We start from the raw sequence: 19,495 nt of genomic DNA on the forward strand, positions 1-19,495 counted from the left end.
TGCTGGCCAAGAAAAAACATCCTCAAAACATCTTTTCAACGTTTACTATTGAGCTCCAAGTGACACCTGAATGAGGTATGCACTTTACCAGGAGAGCTATTTAGCAGCATTAATAAGAACCATGTTTTGGTCATCCATCCTTCATCTAGTTGGCTAATGTTCCCAGGTTGGATGGCTCAGTGTGGTATGTAACATAGAGCTGATTAATAACTCTCCTGGTAAAATGCGTGCCTCATGCAGGCTAATGAGGATGAAGCTCAGGTTTCAAATCCACCCTGTAAACTTTGCTGTATGGAGTTTTAGGTGCCAAGCTCAAATGAAGTTGGCAATATTGAAGATATTTTGTCCAAAAGTGTCCTCTGGGGTGCGTGAGTGTGAATTTAATATTCGTTTTGTGTGGAAGTGGAATTTAGACGGTGATGGTGATACTGGTTGAAATATCAGGGGATCATCAGAAACGTTCTGAATGTTGGGGTCGTCATTTATGGAACACTTTTCAATGCTAGAGTTAGTTGCATTGCATTGTTCTCATGTCAGGCTCCACAGTTACATTGTGGCTTACACATGAATGTATAAGACCTGTGCACAAGGGCACTGCTCAGGCGTCCCTCCAATTTTGCCTGGTGGCCACTTGCAGTACTGCAGCAAAAAAATTCCATATGTGGCCTATAAATCATTTTCCCCATAGATCCCCATTATAAAAGAGATATCTGTAAAACTGTTGGCAAGACAGCTCAGACTGTAAACAAGGTTAATTATGAGTCATCCTATTATGAATTGATGATTCATGCTGGTCATATATCAATACCACTTTCCTCTAGCTGAGAAACTGATGTAAAGTGAGTGGTAACACACAGGTTTAGTGGGCCGCATAACCATAATCTTTTTTGGTAAATGCTTTAGGTGAGCAATTCTCATTGGACTGAATGGGCGCCATCTTTGGATTCACAGTCGAGTTCTTTTTAAAATCTAGGGGCTGACAGTTGAACTCACAGCGTGAAGTTTCTTGTTGATGTTGAATTGCAGCCTCTGTGAAAGTTTTAACAGAGAAATGTCCCATGCAACTTCTCCCGCTTCCTTCAGCTTCAACCAAGTCTTTACATGTGTGCTTGCCATAGATTTGTCCACAGCCTCCACTACAGTGTCAGAGAGCATTGACAACTCTCTAAAGCAGGAGAGTGCGGCAAGCATGTGTACATATAGGTTGCTGCAGACAACTTTGGAACAAAGTGTTGGATGGAAACATTTGCCATCTTCAGATCCTAGTAGAGTAAATGTCTCCATATCCGTTATCTTTTTTTATTCTTATCCATCTATTACAGAGATCAGTCTGCAGAAAATACAGATGCAGTTGCAAATGCAGTTGCAGTGCTTCTGCAGTCCACTGATCCCAGGTATCTATTTGTCTATCCAATAAGCCTAATGACTTTTGAGAGCCACATTCATAATCACAGAATTGGGCAGTACCAGGCGGATTAGGACTCCAGATGGTGCTGTTACTGCCCGACTGTCTGTCTGGCCACGGACGTACAGCTGCAAGAGGTCACATGTTTTACTACAGCGGTCAGCTCTGACGCTGCAGCCCAGCAGAACAGCTTCACATAGACTCATCAGCAACACTAAAGCTGACTATCACAGCACCAAGTATCTGTTGCAGGAGTTTTAAAGTATGTTTGTGTATGTGGCGTGTATTTCCGCCCGCTTCTTTTACGTGATGTCGTATAGTTGACCACGCAACAGATGTCACACTATCAAATTAAAGCTTAATGCCCGGCCAGCTGAAGAAAAACACTTCAGAGCTAACCATGACACCGCAGAGCTTAAACACTCATCTGTGTGTGTGTTCGCTCGTGCATGTCAGTATGTGTGTGTGATCTGCCGGAGAGACTCTTCACTCCACATGAGGCATGACACTTGCTGTTGGAAGAGCTCTTGAGAATGACCACATCTCAATTCTCCTCAAGATAGCTCCCTGGCAGTGACACCGGTTGTATTTAAGAGGAACTTGCCAGGTAGCACAGCAGTTGGTGTGATCCCTTTTTGACTGAGGCAGAGAGGTGGCTTTTTTTTTTTTTTTTTTTTTTTTATGCCAGGCGTCAGCTGCTTGCACCCCTGGGTCATGGTACTCTGAACAAAACCAGGGGATTTGCATAATTCATTACAGTCGCTGTGGAACAGGGAGGCGACACAGGTGTCCCGGGCATTGTGGGAGAACGAGCATGTCTAAGAAGCCAAAGGTAAAAAAGAACAACACACAACCTGTTCTTGTTTTTCTGTAAGTCTGCAGCTTACCTCTCTATCCAGAGCTTGTTCTATTAGCTGTAGTAGTTGCTTGTTTTCTGAGTGCATTTCCTGCCGTGTTTGTGGATTCTTTGACGTGTACAGTTCTGCTTGTGACGACATCAAGAGGGTCATCATCTATATCCTGTCTGGGAGGTGTTTACATGGGCCTATACTGTCGGAAATGCACCTATAAGTAGAGCTTAGTTTTTAATCATGGATTCATTCAGGACTGTGTCTGCCTTTTAGTCCCGTAGAGAGGCATTGATGCCTGCAGGGCATTACAGTGGATGAAAGACAATCTGCAGGGTCATCTTTCTCTTTCCACGTGTAGCTGTATCCAACATGTTGAATGAAAGATTCTGTTCTTTTGACTAAATCCAATAGTTGAAAACTGATTGTAAGCAGAATGATATAATCTTTGCTGCTGCAGACAATTCTGGGCAGTGTTATCGAATCTCTTGACTTGTGATTCCTGTGTGACTAGTTAGACAAAAGTGGCTTTATGTTTTCCTTTTTTTATTTTGGGAATTTCACAAAAATGCATTGTGTGTATATAAAGCTTGATAAATGCATTGAGTGCATGACCATATCATTAAATACTATTTTGGATTTTTTTTTTTTAACAATTTCTATTAATTCACATGTATTAATCATTTTTTTTGTTTGACACATGTGAGGGGATTGTAACATGATGTGAAAAATGACACCTTACACATCTCTCCTGGTTGCCCATACAGCGATTTGTTTAAGTTGTAACGTTCAGAAAGGGAGTCAGCTAACATGAACTAGCAACTGACTTCCAGAGCAACACAGAAGTTTCACAGAGTGCCTTTAAACCGTGCATTGTTTACATCCATGTTTACTAGCTAGCGGTCCTCTTCTTCAAGGCCACTGTTGGTGTATATTTGTGAGTAACTGCCAGAAACTGTCAATAGAAAAAGTAGTGAGGAACATGTCTGTTCTCATTTGGATGCGTGATATAACCTAAATAGGGACCCACTTGTAAACACATTATTACATAGTGCTATTAGTGGTCAAAAACTCCACAGGGGACCTTTTAGGAGGTCTGATAATCCAGTAATACACAAGAGAAAAAGCAGAGATTAGAGGAAAGTGGAAAAATAAAGCCCCAGTTTTGCAACCGTCGCTGTAGAGCAGTCTCCTTTTCATACAACCTTTTGTGCTATAACATCCTCCTAGGTAAAAATAAATAAATAAAAAAACTGACTACAATACTTCCCAACCATGTATCATGTCAGTAATTTCTTCTTCTCTGAATCATGGATTGGTTTAAAGGCCGATGTAGATTTAAATCTCCTTACTGAGAGAAGCAATCATTGCAAAGTGAGTCGGGGGATCAAGTGGGCACAAGCAATCGCCCCTGTGGGTGTTATTGTGTGCAGCGTGGATCGTTCCCTCCCTCCAGTAGAGATGCACAGTACGCAGAGCAGCATGTGACCACGCAGCAGATGACCGTCTCTCACTGAACTGCTCAAACAGTTGGACTGTGTTAAAATTAGGAGCCCGTCAGCGATGTCAGGGCAGCACACAAAATTGGCTTTGTTGGTCCAAAAGTGTGAACTGTTCAGAGACGGGACTGAAAAGAAAACTTTTAGGATATAATGGAACTGCAAGCATATAGTTGAAGATCAACATAAATAAAATGTTTAACTGTTTGTTTTTGATTTATTTAGTATGACTGAATGGTGCATAATAACAGCTTATTTGGGCTTCCTTTACATTTTTATCTTAATTTTCTGCTACTGGAAGCATTTCCTGTAAGAAGATGTCATTTACCTTAAATCAAATGAAAATAGCAATGTGTGTGTGACATAATATCCGGATGAAAATCGTCTCGAACTCTGTCTGAAATGTCATTTTTAATGAAATAATGATCCTTACATTGGAAAATGACATCTGTTTGAATCCCCCCTCTCCCAGTGTTTCCCTGTGGCCTCACTATTTGCATCACTGCCACAAAGACAGTGTGAGCAGAATGGCTAGTAGCCAGATCACTGTCCAAAGCAGAAAACCACCTAGAACGCCGGATCTCAGTGCTAAGAGGGCAGAGTAAAACTCAATGGTACAGTAAATAGGCAGGCTTTGTTACTTACTGATAGAGTAGAAAGAATTCTGGTTTTGAACCACCTCAAATTCCGCTGGTAAGAGGAAGCACATAACAGATTTTGTCAAAACACTGAAGCACTCTCCATTGAGTTGACGCCCTTCTTAGCCTCCTCCGCCAGTGGGGTTCTTTTTTTCTCTTGCATTGTAAAGTTTCCACAGTTATTCCAGTTGTTCCACCGTTACCTCAGGATAGTGACCGGGGAAACCAATGCATCTTCCTGCTTTGTTTATGCAATTGCAGACTTGCTTTTGATTTGTTCCGTAATTCACCCTTTTGAGCCTATTGGCAGACCGAGTAGCATGGTAAAAGTAGGGTTTATAGGGAATCAATCTACGTGGATGGTGTCATTTTTTGCAGCCATTATGCTGCACAGTCAGTATTTACGTCACAATGATACGCTAAAGCACAAAGTCTATTGCCAGTTTGCCCATGTCAAATCCCCTTAAAAAATACCTAAATCAATAATGAACTGATGTTATTAGGAAGTATGTGTATCCAAACCCTTATCCAGCCAAGTTAGCCTTTACCCCTTGTGTCCAGTCTTTATGCTAAGCTATGCTAACTTGCTGCAGGTTGTAGCTTCATATTTAACGAAAGATGAGAGTGTTATCAAAAAACAAAACTATTGCTTAAACAAGTTTTCAAGCAGGTGTTTGTGAGTGGTGAAGATGGGAGTCACTGTATTCTGAGTTCAATGTTGTGTTTGCATACAGTGTGCGATTGTATCGCCCTCTGCCTGTGTTCGCCTGACCCGTGCGTGACTATATTGGTCACAGCGGTCCCATTTTGCCGGCTGAAGAGTTTTTCCTATGACTCCATGTGGGACAGCCGATGTGTTTGATGTGTTCAGAGAGCGTGAAGTGAGTCAGCACCACACATTGCACTGCGGCCGCCAAACGTTGTACACTGTTATACATGTCAGCGCTTCGGAAGTCATCAAGTGTTTTCTTCCACTCTCTGTCGAGCAACTCAGAGATGATCTTCATTCCCTTGGGCATGCTTGACAAGTTTCCCTTGTCTCCACTGACTAAACACATCTTGGGAAGGGTAAGCTTTACTCATCCTTAACTTCAGTCTTTGGTCCCTAACTGGAAATGTGCCACATTAATAAGCTCTGGCTCTTTACTACTCTGCTATCAGTTATGCAGAAAAAGTTTTAGCCCCATTTGGATGATGTGTGTGCAGGTTTAGTGCTATTCTGAGATTTAGCACACATGCTAGCGGGATGCCCTTTGGTGGAGGAAACTCTTGAGTCGCTCAGAGAGGCAGCAGGAAACTGAACAGCTGGGGCTTCTCTTCCTCTTTACCATCCTCTATCTCCCTCTGTCTATCAGTCCCTCTCCCTCATTTTCACTGCTTCCCTTTCTCTCATTGTCTGTAATTAGAGATGGTCCTGGGGCTCAAGTGGCCTGGCTTGTGTTGTAGCTAGGTAACCTCAGTCAGATGCTCGCTGCCGGCCCGGGGGGTTTCATTAGATGTGAATCACAGCCACAGCAGGCACAGCATGGATTCTCAAGCCTGATCTGGATATCATGCATCACGATAACTAAAGTCCTGCTTTAAATTCAAGCTTTATTCATTAGAGCTGAGTATGGTTTCTTTCTTTTTTTGCCGCTGGCACTGAATGCTTCTGATACATTACTTTTTTGATTAGAAAATGATTCTCTACAAAATCTTTTTTTCCATGTGTAACAAAATATTCTGCACTTCTCAAATACATTAGTCTTTAAAGGACAAGTACACATTTTTGGGAAAGCTCTCTTGAAGAAAGTTGGATGAGAAGATCTAAACCAGTCTCATGTCCGTGCTGTAAAAATAAGGCTACATCTAGCAGCGTGTTAGCTTAGCTTAGTATAAAGACAGAAAACAAGGGGAAACAGCTAGCCTGGCTCCGTCGAAAGCTTACAAAACCCACCTAGCAGAGTGTCAACAGCTCACAAATTACCATTACATCCCATGTGAAAAGCTGCAACGCAACCAGTGGAGACTCCAGGTAGCTGCTGCTTTTTGTCTTTTCAGTTTTGATTTGTATGGATTTAACCACTCCATATAACATGTTGTTTGTTGATGAACATTAGAGGGGTGGTTGGATGGATTTTGTTCCTTTTGGAAGTTTTATGTCTTTACCCTTAGACAGGCTAATCAGCTGGCAGATCCCGCCACAAACAGAGTTGTAATGTTATCAAATTTTCACGGTATGATAATGTTTCATGGTATCCCATTTTACTCTATTACATGATTATGATTATTATTATCAGTTAAAGTGAGCTTTAATAGGATGAAAACAGAAGTTGAACGGATATTGTACAGTCTTTGATACCCAATGCTGCAGATACAAGTCAGTCGGTACACAAAGAGTTAGCTTAAACTCATTTTAGTGTTATTTATAATGTGTGAGGGAAGATGATCTTTTGTCTTTTAATGTTCAGATTATAAAGGGTCATTTACAGGATCATCTGGATGCAGTGCTGTTCTATAAACTTAAAGGTTTTCGACAACAACAAATATTTCTACAGTGAATAGGGAACTTTTTTTTCTTCCAGGGAAATCTAAAAAGATTTATCCACCAGCACTTGAAGTCCTCTTGGAGAGTTTAATTTGTGTAATAGCATTCTTGGCAAGGCAAAAGGTCTTTGGAGGAACCTTTCGACGGATCTTCAATGATCTAATTGTGGTGTATCTTAGCCCATCAGTGATCCTCTTAAGTTTACTAAACATTCATAACAGCATTTGTGTGGATCATGGCCTGCTGTGAAAGCACATTTGACAGAAAACAAAACACTGTTGATGTTGCTGGATATTGTTCCCGTCTTTGGCACGATGCTCCGGGTCAGAATCAATCAGTTATCTTCAGTATCTGTCATTGTTTTGTCTTGTGTTATGATGTCTTCTGTGTTTTGATCTCATACCGATGTAACGCAGATTAACTCATGTAACGCTGAAAAGTGTGTTTTGGCAGAGTGGAGAGGATTTGTTTAGAACTATTTATTTAATAGTGAGTGGTGGCCACTGTGGAGTCACACCAGCATGCTCGTTGGACTCCCGTGTTCACTCCTGATATGGAGGCGAAGTGAGATAGAAGAGTCTGGTGGCATGAGGGTGTGCTGTTACTAAAGCACACGGATGTGAGCGACGCTATGCTGTTTTGTGATTAATCTGATTCTGCAGTTGGCTATACATTTTACACAGAAAGGCAACATAAGCAATAGTGCACTGAATACAAAAAATATTTAAACCCACTATTTAAAGAATGAAAATGGTGATATTTCTATGTTTTTGTTATTGGCAATAAATACCACTAAAAGACGAGAACAGACAAGGACCTGATTCGCTGTTCCTTGTGAAGCAGTATCTACAAATTTGAGAGAAATGCTGGTCTGAAGTGAAATTAAAACATCAGTTTGGCTAAAACATTAGCAACTTTGTTGTTGTGCTGTCACATCAGCTGTACATAGTCGATGTAAAGATTGCAGAGCTGTTGGAGCCCTGATGCTATTTCACTTCTTTAAATAAGTCTATTTGCTGCACAGTGTACATGCGTGCCAGTTTTGTAGTTTATCTACAGTAGCTAAAATTCATATAATAAATCTAATACAACAGTCCTGCAATAAATTCTGCCTTCATGGGTTTATAATGTTTAGCTTTTTTTGAAACTGTCTTAATGGCATTTTGACTAATCTCATTTTGGAGGATGTACTTCACGATCCTGTTGAATTACACCACGTTATACTGAGAGGTTTCCAGGTTTCAGTGTGTGAAGTAAACAATATACACTTCAGGATGGTAGTATTTATTTCAAACACAGTGTAAGAGCAGCAGAATCAGAATGTAGTCTACCACAAGTCTCTTTACACTGTACAAGGTCACTCTTTAGTAACTACACAATGAAAGGCAACAACTGCTGGCAGTGTTTTTTTGTTTTTTTTTCCTAACTGAAGCACACTGAGATGTTATATCGATCCCCCCCTCGTGGTCCAATTACTGTATGCTGGTTTGTGAGCCATCCTTGTTGGCCTTTGTGCGCTTGTCAGAGCGAGCGCCTGCTGACGTCATTGTGTGCATGTATACTGATCGATAAGCCAAAGGCAATGCCGGCACTCATTTCCCAGCGCTGAAAGAACTGGAAGACATTGATCCATCAAATCCCATTCAGAGAGCCCATTCAGAGAGAGCTGATAATTGCTGTCGGCAGTGAAGAATGCTATTGTATCATTACGTTACAGGATTTAAACAAAACAGAGCAAATGAACTGGACAATAGCTCTTCTTGCTTTAGTAGATTTGACATATTGTATACAGTATGTGCTTGTAGAGGCTTTTAGCTCAAACCCATTACACACATTAGACACAGTAAATTTTATTGTGGTTGGACTCAGCATAAAATCCTGGCAGGAACACAGGGTCAATAAACATGCAGTGATTTTTAAACATTATGTGTTTCCTAATCATTATCATAAACTCCCTTTACACTCCTTTGGATTTTCTTGCAGTGTGCTGCAGACTTCACATGTATTCATTTTTAGTCATTCACTAAAGAAGACACCAGATCACACTTCTGATCAGCTGTCATCGCGCTCAGCATGTCGAGGTGTTTTCCTCCGGGGCTTAACTTAATTAGAGTCTGCTTTTCACCTTCATTTACCTTGACCTCATGTCCCCACTGTAGGGTTCAGATTGGGATACACACTGTGAGATATTTTGTTTTGAATTCTCTTAATAGCAAATTGAAATGAAGGACTGTAGTTGACAATAAGCCAAGATGAAGAAACTGGCACATCTACAGCAATGACAGAAATATTAATGTACAATGGTCGCTGTAGCTTTATAAATGAAATAAACAAATGGCTCTGGGTTTGGGACTGATAGTTAGAAACAACAATTCATATTACAGTCAACTTGGGTTATTGCGAGCTTCAGTGGGCATTTTTGACATTGAGATCTGCAGATTAATCAAGAATGAAAGTAGCCAGTAGTTACTGCCCTAATAAATGAACAAGAAATGGAGAGTATGATTAATATAAGATAATAACAGTTTGACATTTTGGGGGAAATACGCAAGTTTCTTTATGAGAAGGTTGATGCCACCCTCACTTTTGTACTATAAATATGACTCTACAGCCAGTGCTGGAAACAGGGAAACCAAAGGTAATGAAACTAGCATCTCTTAACCTCACTTATTGATACTTATATATATCAATAATATATCACTTATATCTCCTTTGTTCAATCTATACTAAAACCCAAACGCAAGAGTTTTTATTCACCCTAAACATTTGTGTTTGACATCAGTTGAGCCCCTCACTCATTTCAGCACTCACCAGAGACTCCGGTTGTCTATTCTGTTCCAATCTGCTCTCGGTACCGGTACGTTCATACCGTAACTGTAGCTGTGAGTCTATTTAGCGGTTTCCCCCTTTATCCTGCCTTTATGCTAAGCTAGGCTAACCAGCTGCTGGCTGTAGCTTCTCACCTAATGGACAGACATGGGAGTGGTGCACTGTATTTTTTAAATGTATGGCTACGTAATAATAATATAACTTATTATTTGCCATATTTATTGCAACAAGACTTAATATAAAGCATTGTAGGATATTTTAATGCATGCTAACTGAATTTTCAATTTCTGATTATGTTTTTCCAGACAAAAGTTTTATTTTAAACTGATGCACCAGGACTTGAACCCATTGTCCCGGTGTGATGAGGATAACTATCCCACAGTCTGTCACGTGCTGAGCACACGCCCTGGATGATAATCCCCAAAAAGGGGTTAACCCTGATCAAACACAATATAATCCAGGATTTAGGCTGGGCTGCCCAGAAAACATTTTCTCCCAACTGAAAAAAAACCAAATCTGGGCTTTACTGGGATGTTGAAATAAAGCTCAGGGCTTGTAGTCTTATACTTGAATGATCTTACAGGTTAGACATAAAATCATCTGTGCTGTTCAGTTGCATGTTTTTCCAGTGACCTCACTGCATTCCTCAGTTGTTTTTATTACACGGACATTTAAATGAGTTATAGTTTTATTTTGTGAACTTGTGACTCAGCTGTGGCAGTTTCCAGCTTGTGTTTTTACTCACGTTTTACCGCTTTATTAGAATATTTACATGAGCTCTGACGTAGCGGCAGCTTGATTACAAAACACACATCACAGCCTCAGAGTGTCTGATGTCAGATCACAGAGGTGGATCTGATGGGAGTTCCTTTGAAGTGAATGTGCTTTTTATTTTACAGGAACCACCGCAGTTCTCAGATACCTACCAGCTGCATTACACTGGAGATGTGGCTGGTATTAGAAATCTGTCACTTCATTACTAAACCAACTTTTATATGGCTTTAATTTTATAGATGTGAGAGTTTGTAGTCTATTATGCTCTTATTCTACTAAGTAACTTCCCTTTTTTTTGTATGTTTCAATGTAAAAACAAACAAATCTATGTGCCATCAAATGACCAAACGGAAAGTTTCAATGGCTTCGGTCCCCTTGATGATGAAAGCAAATATGGCATTTCGTCGATGTAGTGAAGATAATTACTTCCTGACGTTTTGGTCTCAGCAACATGTGCTGAGACTATACAGTGAGTTCAAATCCTTTAGCCTTCCCCTCGTCAGAGTGTAACCTCTTTAAGGCAAAGCGGAACACATGTAAACTCCCCCCAGATCACACACTCGCACACAGACATAAAAAGCTTCTGCAGCTGCTTTTGGTGCTTTCTGGAATTTTCAGGTCGGCCCTGTTGGCCAGAGATCTTACTTCCTAACTGGCTGTGTGTCTGTGTGTGTGTGTGAAACAGAGAGAGTGTATATATGTGTGTGTGGGAGGGGAGAGGGGCAGGGGGGCTTGTTTTTGGGGCTGGAGGACGGTCGCGGCGCTCTGAAGGAGTGTTCTCCCAGCGTGGGAAAGACGCTTGCCTTTTCTTTGCCTCTCAGGGACTAAAGTAGGCCAAAGAAGGGCTGAACTAACTTCTCTCCTCCGGCTCCAACTTTCTCTGCAAAGCTGTTTGCCTCTGGAGCCGGGACAAGAGGGTTTGTCGGAGCGAAACAGTTGGGCTGGTAGGAGTTCCTGTGCCCTGAGAGGAGATGGGCAGCAGCTGAGGAGATTTTCTCCCAGCCGGGCTGAACACTCGTGTCGGGTAGGGCAGAAATGTATCACTCCGGCAGTGAGGAGTCAGATCTGGTAAGTTTGAGTAAACATGCTTTCTGCCTCTCAAACAGTATCGTTTCACACTCTCCTTAGCCTTACTCAGCTGTACCTCTCCGTCTCCTTCTCTCTACCCTCTGAACAAAGAGGAATGGCTCAGACTACACGAGAATGGAGGTTATTAGTGCAGGATTTAAAGGGGCGTAATCATATACTTCCTATTTTTCACCCTCGTCGCTTAGCCTCTAAGTTAGTGAGAGTCACATTCAAGATGCACACAGTGTCTCGATCGTAGTGTGCTGTTCGGAGACAAAAATGCTCATTTATAACGCATCTTGTTCGAATTTGCAAGCACCGCTGCATGACCACTACTAGCTTAAAGTGGGGAGCTGAGACAGTGGTTAACAAGCATAGAGAGGGAAAGAAAGTAAACATCTGGGCTAAGCTTGGTCCTTCATGTGCAGAGACCGGTAAAGAGCACAATACTTGGCGTCAACCCAGAGCAAAAGCCAAAGTTTTGTTTGTTCGCCACATGAGCCAAACAGAGAATCCCTGTAGTTTTTTGTCTTTGTCGTTTTCAAGTCCTTTGTATAACTTTAGTACGAAATTTGAGCACCATGAATGTAAATGAGTGGATCTTATGTTCATGCGAGTTTCATGCAAGAGTCCAAATGTTTTCCTCTGACAGTAATCAGTGTTCGTCATCAACCACACCCGTGTATTAATGTTTAATTAGTCTCCAAAAACTAGTCCAAAAACAGACGTTAACCCAGAAAATCCTGTTTTAGCGGCAGTAGCTTAGTATAGATACTAGGTGACAAAGCCAATGTGCATAAAATTATATGCAAACCATCTTGAATATTTACAGGTCATGTGATTGTATGAAGATAGTTTGAAAAACAAGTAATGTAGACCTACAACGGTCAGTCAATGGTTGAAGAGTTATCACTTAATGTCTCGATAATCAATGACTAGTTTCAGTTGCTGGTTCCAGCTCATTAAATGTTCGGACTTTATGATAGTAAATGACAAGTCTTTGGGTCTTAGTTGCTGCCCGAGTGTAAACATTTTAAGGCTTCAGTGAAGAGTTAAAACAAGTTGAAAGGGTATATTTTGTTTGATACTGTCTGACAGTATGGAATAAGAGAAGTAAAAAAGAACGTACATTCACGGGTTAACCAGTCTGGTATAACATTTACTATATGAGTGACTAGGATCAGATAAATTAAAGCTATTAAATCATACTCCTGCCACAGTGTTTCTGTAGTATGTCCATGTCTCCATTCAGCAGATACTTCAGTATATGTAGATATTAGTTGTGGGTATGAGAAACAATGTGACCAGCTGCTCTCTGTTGCTCAGTCTATAGCTGGTTCAGCTCATCAGCTCACTTAGGTCTTAGAAAATCAATAACTCCCTCACACAAGCTCTTGTTTGATTGATTCTGTTCAGGACTTGTAACCCGACGTATTCATGTAACCGATTCGCCTCCATTTGGTTTGGCGCTGAGAAACACCTATTGTATCTTTTCAGTGTGTATTTAATTGTCACTGTGTGAGTAACTTTGTCTGGGCTGTGAATAGTTAACACAGCTGATTATGTAGAGGTTGTTAGGAAGCTGAATACTTGAATGGCACATTTTTCAAGCATATACGATACTTCACACATTCAAAGTTAAGGTAGGATATATAAAAATAAATTAAAGCTCCTTGCGACAACTACTGGCACGTTAACTGCTGTGTGCAAATCACAAATATCCAAATTCAAAAATTTGATTTTGGCATTTTTGAATGAGCTGTAGAGTTGAGAGTACCTTTTTAAAACTTAGTATCTAAAAACTACATTGTCAAAGGGCTGAATATATACATAGTTTTTTACTACAAGACGATAGTGGCTGCCCTTCAGGCCAAAATAAAAAAAGAATGTAATCAAGTACTTGCTCTGAAATAGCAGTGGGAGTTATAGAGAATCTATACTTTAATGGTTAACCAAGAAGAAACGACATTTGTGGGCTTTCTTTCTTCAGATACAGTTAGAATATTCTTAAGAGTAACTCAGTTTAGAGAGAGAGAGCTTGTGGTTTCTTTTATTTATCTCGGAAATCTGGGAAATCCCCGTTCCCCGTGCTTTGGCAACAACATCCATTTTGCATAAATCACAAATTTAGCCAGGGAATAGCTCCAGAGTATATAATTTATCTCTGTATGAAATAAAATAAATGAAGCTGAAATCATTTTACTCGAGCACAGTCCCCATTTGTAAGATGGTATGTTTTGCTCCACTGGAGATGGTTAGCAGCTCGTTCTGCTCTCTTAGCCAGTTGTCATCAATCAAGCCCGCTTCATACACCAGGAAACTGCCAGAATATTGACGACGCAAGCACAAAATAGCAGCGCAGAGCATAGCAGCCCCTGGCCTCTCTTACTGTATCCCCTTGATCAGCCATCATCCTATTATGGTGCTGTGTTTTCTACAGAGGGACCTGAGAGGGAAGGAGCTGTGAGATAAAGTAGATCTCGCTGTGAGGGGATTCACTGTTAACGAGAGCAGTGTTCCTCAAGGGACTGCTGCTGCTGGTCGCAGGTAATACGTACTGGAGGGAAAGGATTAGCACATAATTTGCAGTTGTAGAGATCCCGTCACCCCGCATTTGTCTTGCTATAATGTTGGAGGGATTTGAACGGCTCTCTGTGAGGTGCAGCTGTAGTGAAGCAGAATTGAAACACACATCCAAATGTTTCTTTTTATAAGTCATGTAGTCAGAACAGCTGAGCACAGAGCAGCACCTATCAGTACTTGTAGACTGAAGTCTCCAATATTTGGTGCCAGAATCTGAAATCTGTGAAGTTTAAACATTATTCGGCTCCAGCGATGGCAGTGACAGTATCCAGACTGAACTATTTCAACAACTATTAGATGGATTGTGGGTCTTGTTGATGTTAGGGTGATAAGGATGGATCCTAATGATTAATACTTATGTTTATGACTAAATCTGCGAAACTAATCACATCAGTTCAGCCGTACTGAGATGGTCAACATGGTAAACATTATGCCTGCCAAACATCAGCGTGCAAGTATTCTCATTATGAACATGTTAGCATTGTCATTGTGCACTTAGATACAGCCTCACTGAGCCACTAGCTTGGCTGCTGACTCTTGTCTTGTTTTAAGGAATGTGTTAAGGATTATATTATAGAATATACAGAAATTTCAAAATGTAGTCAGCTGTTTGGTGTAGGCGTTTTGACGTGTGTGTCATTGGTTAGCTCTGGGATACTCAGATATTTAATGGATTGACAGAAAAATGAATCACCAGTTATGATAATGACAAATCATTTCAGGCATTTATCAAGCTAAAGTGGCAGAAATACGCTGTTTCCACTTTCTCAAATGCTTCTGTTTCCTGCTTTTGTTCTCCACTCTTGTCTGTGTTGGGTGATTAGCGTTGAGAGTTGTTTTGAGAGCCTTTTTCACTCTTCTGGATTTTTTTTTTTCCCGAAACAGTAATTCATAATTTAAACAAATATTGAAAGATTCAAAATTTACCGATAATGAAGGTATGTGTTTGTTCCTGCGTTATTGTTGACATTACGTCTTTTTAAGAATTAATTTAATTTCAGTACTTCAAATGTAATCTGTGTTTAGGTCTTTGTCCATGCATGCAAAACGCTTGTAGATATAAGAACATTATTAGAATAAATATCTAGTTTTAAGCCCTTTTGTCATGTGATTGATTTCTAAGTTACTAGCTAGAAACTGAGCGCTCTGGGATCATGTGATTGAGAGCCAGTGAGTCCATCACCTCGATGGGATGATGCACTTATCTAATGCACTGGCACATGGAATGCTGGGTAAACACTTTTTTCATAGGCCTGTCAGTGTCACCTTGACGTCCATGCAGCCAATCCCTCTTTTGTCACAACAGAGGGATCATTACTCCTCCCCCTCTTCTATCTCTCTCGCCATTTCTGTCTCTCATTCACTTTCCTTACCTTTCGCAGAAGTGCCACCAATCTGTTTCTCTCTCACTTTCTTGCTAACCTGGTGTTCATTCTTCTTTTCTGCGTTAAATATCAGCAACCGTCCCTTGTAGCGGCAGTCTCACATCTCTCACTGTTGGCTGTCATGTCTGCTCTCATTGTCTCTGTTTGATGGAGAAGATGCTGTTTGTGAACCGATGATTTAATTGACTTTGTGTTGCGCTGAGCGAAGTGGCAGTGATGGACAGATGGCTGGGTAAAGAGGCTTTGGTTCCAGCCAAGAATGAGTCACACCAAGCCTGAAACTGCTAGCGCGCTCGCTCAGCCCATTGTCAGCCCCGCTGCAGCCAGCTACAGTCCGTCAGCCAGAACTGAACATGACTTGGCACGAGCGGTGATCCTCATTCTTCAATCATGATGCATGTGAGGTACACTGTGGAATCTGACCACGCTGGCCCATTTAATTCACTGCTGATGCTCGTCTTAGTTTCGCTTGTTTTGCTCATTTTGTTAGTAGGTCTGAACTAAGGTGAACTTCACTCCTTCACACTTGGAGTTGAGATAGGGATTTTTAGCGGGTAATGTTTATGAACTGCTGTGTAAACTGTTAGTTGTGTAGTAAAGTAAAAGAAGCAGTTTTTCACAATTTTATTGAGATTTTATAAAATAAACGATGTATCAATGAATGGAAAATGATGAACATAATCGTTAGTTGGAGCCCTAGTTCATTGTTCTTGAGCTTTTTGATGATAGCAGCAGTTGAAGATTGCTCGGTTGCCATAGAAGGATAGATGTCAACATCTGTGCATTTCAGTAGGACAAGAACAAGGAAGATTTTTGACGTAAAATACATCAGCCACTTCAGTCTCAAGTGCCGGGGATTATTCCCTTGGAAGCCAGAGATGCACGTAACCATCCCCCTCTATATTGAGCAAGCCACAAAGGCAAGAAGGCCAAAGCCATTGGGAATCCTGAGAGAGATGGGAGATGAGTGCAGAAGAGTAAGGGGTCATATGGGATGGGAAGGAATGGAAAAAGGTGAAAAGAAGTGCAAATGGGGGAGAAAAGTCAGAACATTTGGGTAACAGCAAAGAGGGGGGACATGAATGGAAATAAAATTGGGAACAATAAACAGGCTGAGAGTGAGCGTGCAGTGTGGCCTGAGTGAAAGGGAAGAGTCTTACTATATGTTAGAATTGAGATAAAACCAGCTAAACTTAGCAAAGATTCCTCGACCGTGAGAGCACTTTATCGCTCACATGCACACTCTTTATTTTCTGCATGACTACAGCTCTCCATTTTTATAGTGGACACATATGGACACATATAACTCCTATAGTGGCCAAAAATGGAAATGGAAGCTTTCAGATCACGAAGAGGTTCCTTGGTGTAACGTTTTCATCCACTATAAGTGATTTTGTCACATTCAGGAGGCAGCAGTGGCTGACTCATTGCCTCCTGTTCCACTGTGGTAATAGCCACAATGATTTGTGATGTTGTAATGTAATGATCGCCGTGCCACTGCTGCATGTAGAGGTCATTGGTGGTCTTACAGCAAGGACCTCTGTCCAAATGAATCAATAAGTGTGGTATAGAGACCACAGGACAATTGCCCTTTCAATCCCCCCCTTCATCGCTCTTTCCCTGACCAGTGCATGAAGATGGCCAACTCGCGCACACACAATGCTGGTTGTCAGTTCTGCCTCCCAAGACTGCCATTGCAGATTTGCTGCCCAGTTTCTTTCGGAAGTGGAATTGATATTGGACATTTCTGCAGAACATGACAAAGGTCTAGTACAATGAAGTAGTCTGCCATTAATGTGGTGAGGTAAAGGGTGTAGAGGTCATGATAGAGATTGGACTGTGCTGCTGCATTGTGTCCAATATCAGACCAACATTTAATATGGTGTTTTTAAGAAAAAACATAACCAACTAGGATGTTTACCATGCGCTGACAATTAGAAAGGGCTGCAACTAACAATTATTGTCATTACCGGTTAGTTTGTTGATTATTTTCTCAAATACTCAATGAGTTGTTTAGTCTATAAATGTCAGTAAATAGTAAAAAATGCTATCAGTGTTTCCTCAAATGACTTGTTTTGTCCAAAGATATTCAGTTTACTGTCATAGATGAGCAAAGAAATCACATTGAAGAAGCTGGAAACAAATGTCAACATCATGGTGACTCATAGGATAAGTCACAGGATCACCAAAGGCATTAGGATACTCCATCTTAGGACCACGAATATATGTTCCCAATTTCAGGCAAATCTATCACGTAGATGTTGCACGATTTTGCAGCATTATCGGAAGCTCTAACCTGCTGGGGGCACTAAAGGAAAATGTTAAATTTAAGGAGTCACCACGAATTGTCATCTGGGAAACATTTCATCTTAATCTGTTCGGGGACTGAGCCTAACAATTACTTTCATTATTGATTAATCTGCAGATTACCTTCATGATGAATCATTTGTTCAGTTAACAACTGCTCATCATAATGTCCCCGAAGCCAAAGTGACGTCTTCAAGTAGCTTCTTAGGTCCCAACAATAGTCATACTCCTTGTACAGCCAAAAAACAGTGCCATGCCTGATATCGACGCTTTGTTTAATGATGGTGGTCAGGTGGGAAAGTGGACAATCTATTCAAGCAAGTGTGAAATTCCTGGAGCTGTGACTCTCAGTCCACTGGGTAAGCCCAACAAACCAGTCCTTCTCCTCATGGATCAAAGCAGTATCATAGCACTGTTAGATTATTATTAGTGGCCTGTTTGTGGGTGACACAGGGCTGTCAGTATCAGTGTGGCAGTGGGTCTAGAGGTCGGCAGTGTCAGGCAGCCGGAGGCTCGTTCTGTCGCTGCGACTCTTTGTCAGTGTTGCTATCAGAGCTCAGACTTCACAGCTCCGCCACTCTCATCTCCGGGCTCCACGTTCAGAGCATCTGTGCCCTGTGCCCTCTTGAGGCTAGTGTCAACCCACCTCACTGAAACATATGTGACCATTGCACAATTTCTGGGATTCGACCATTGCTTTCTGTCCTAAACTGCTGCTGTAGCTGAGGTGATTTTATGATGGACAAGACATTTTTTTTTGTCCACCCATCCCATCTAGCCCATCAGTAAAACATAATCTACCTCAGATAATCAGGCTAATTGGTCTTAATGAGCTAAAATCACATTATTTTGCTCTTGCCTTTCCTTTCAAACGTTTAATTTTTAAGTGTTCGTGTCTTGTTGAAGACCCTGAGCAGATGGAGGCGTGTCATTGATTGGTTTTGATAAGCAGCACTGATTAGCATGTCAGCCTTTGATCTACAGTTAGTGCTCCTTGGGGAGTGACTGGTCTTATTTCAACTGCAGGTCCCACAGTCCCACCCGTGACTCCTCTGGCCTCAAACAACCTCATGACAGGTCAGACCGAGGAGCATCCATGCATCAGCAGTGCAAAAAAAAACAACAGTTTGAATAATCCTTCTGCAGGCTTTAACTTCAGCTGTGCCTTTATGAGGATTGGAACATTTTAATTAACACTGTAATTATTCTCATTTGTCCTATGTGGCTTTGCGATGCGCCGCTCAGTTGTAATGAATCACGCTGATCTGATGGGCGGATTTAGAGCAGCTTTCACCTCAGAATCCCTCATGCTGAGGCCCTTATGTTTCACTCTCAAGCTGCAACTAGCTGTTATTGTAATTTTTCTGATTGTTATTTTTTAGATAATTGATTAGTCTTATAATGTTAAATGAACAGTCAAAAAATCCCTGCATGACAGTGAAATGCAACAATTGTTTCAGTGAAGCTAAAACCAGAGAATCTTCTTTTTTTTTTTTGCATTTTTGCTTGGGAGAAATCATTGAGAAGCCTTGTGTGTTTTGTTTAGCATTTTCCACATCAGTACTCATTTAGAAAATAAAAAGAAAGATCCAGTCCATGTTCTTGATAATGTTTAAAGCAATGTCAGCACTG

The 19,495-nt window shown here is 41.1% G+C and overlaps 1 protein-coding gene across 5 annotated transcripts in view; it reads left to right on the plus strand.

Moving 5' to 3' along the window:
* Positions 1 to 19,495, plus strand: part of cacnb2a (calcium channel, voltage-dependent, beta 2a) — a 72,352-nt gene that overhangs the window by 24,524 nt on the left and 28,333 nt on the right. The window contains exon 1 of one of the 5 annotated variants that reach the window (XM_030397880.1): positions 11,277 to 11,588. The exons of the other annotated variants lie outside the window; for them this stretch is intronic. Coding sequence (XP_030253740.1) covers positions 11,556 to 11,588 — 33 coding nt within the window. The 5' untranslated portion in view covers positions 11,277 to 11,555. Of the gene's footprint in view, positions 1 to 11,276; positions 11,589 to 19,495 lie in introns of those variants that run through there. 5 annotated transcript variants of the gene reach the window in all.

Source organism: Sparus aurata, chromosome 19 (assembly GCF_900880675.1).
Source record: "Sparus aurata chromosome 19, fSpaAur1.1, whole genome shotgun sequence".
In the NCBI taxonomy this organism is placed as follows: Eukaryota; Metazoa; Chordata; class Actinopteri; order Spariformes; family Sparidae; genus Sparus; species Sparus aurata.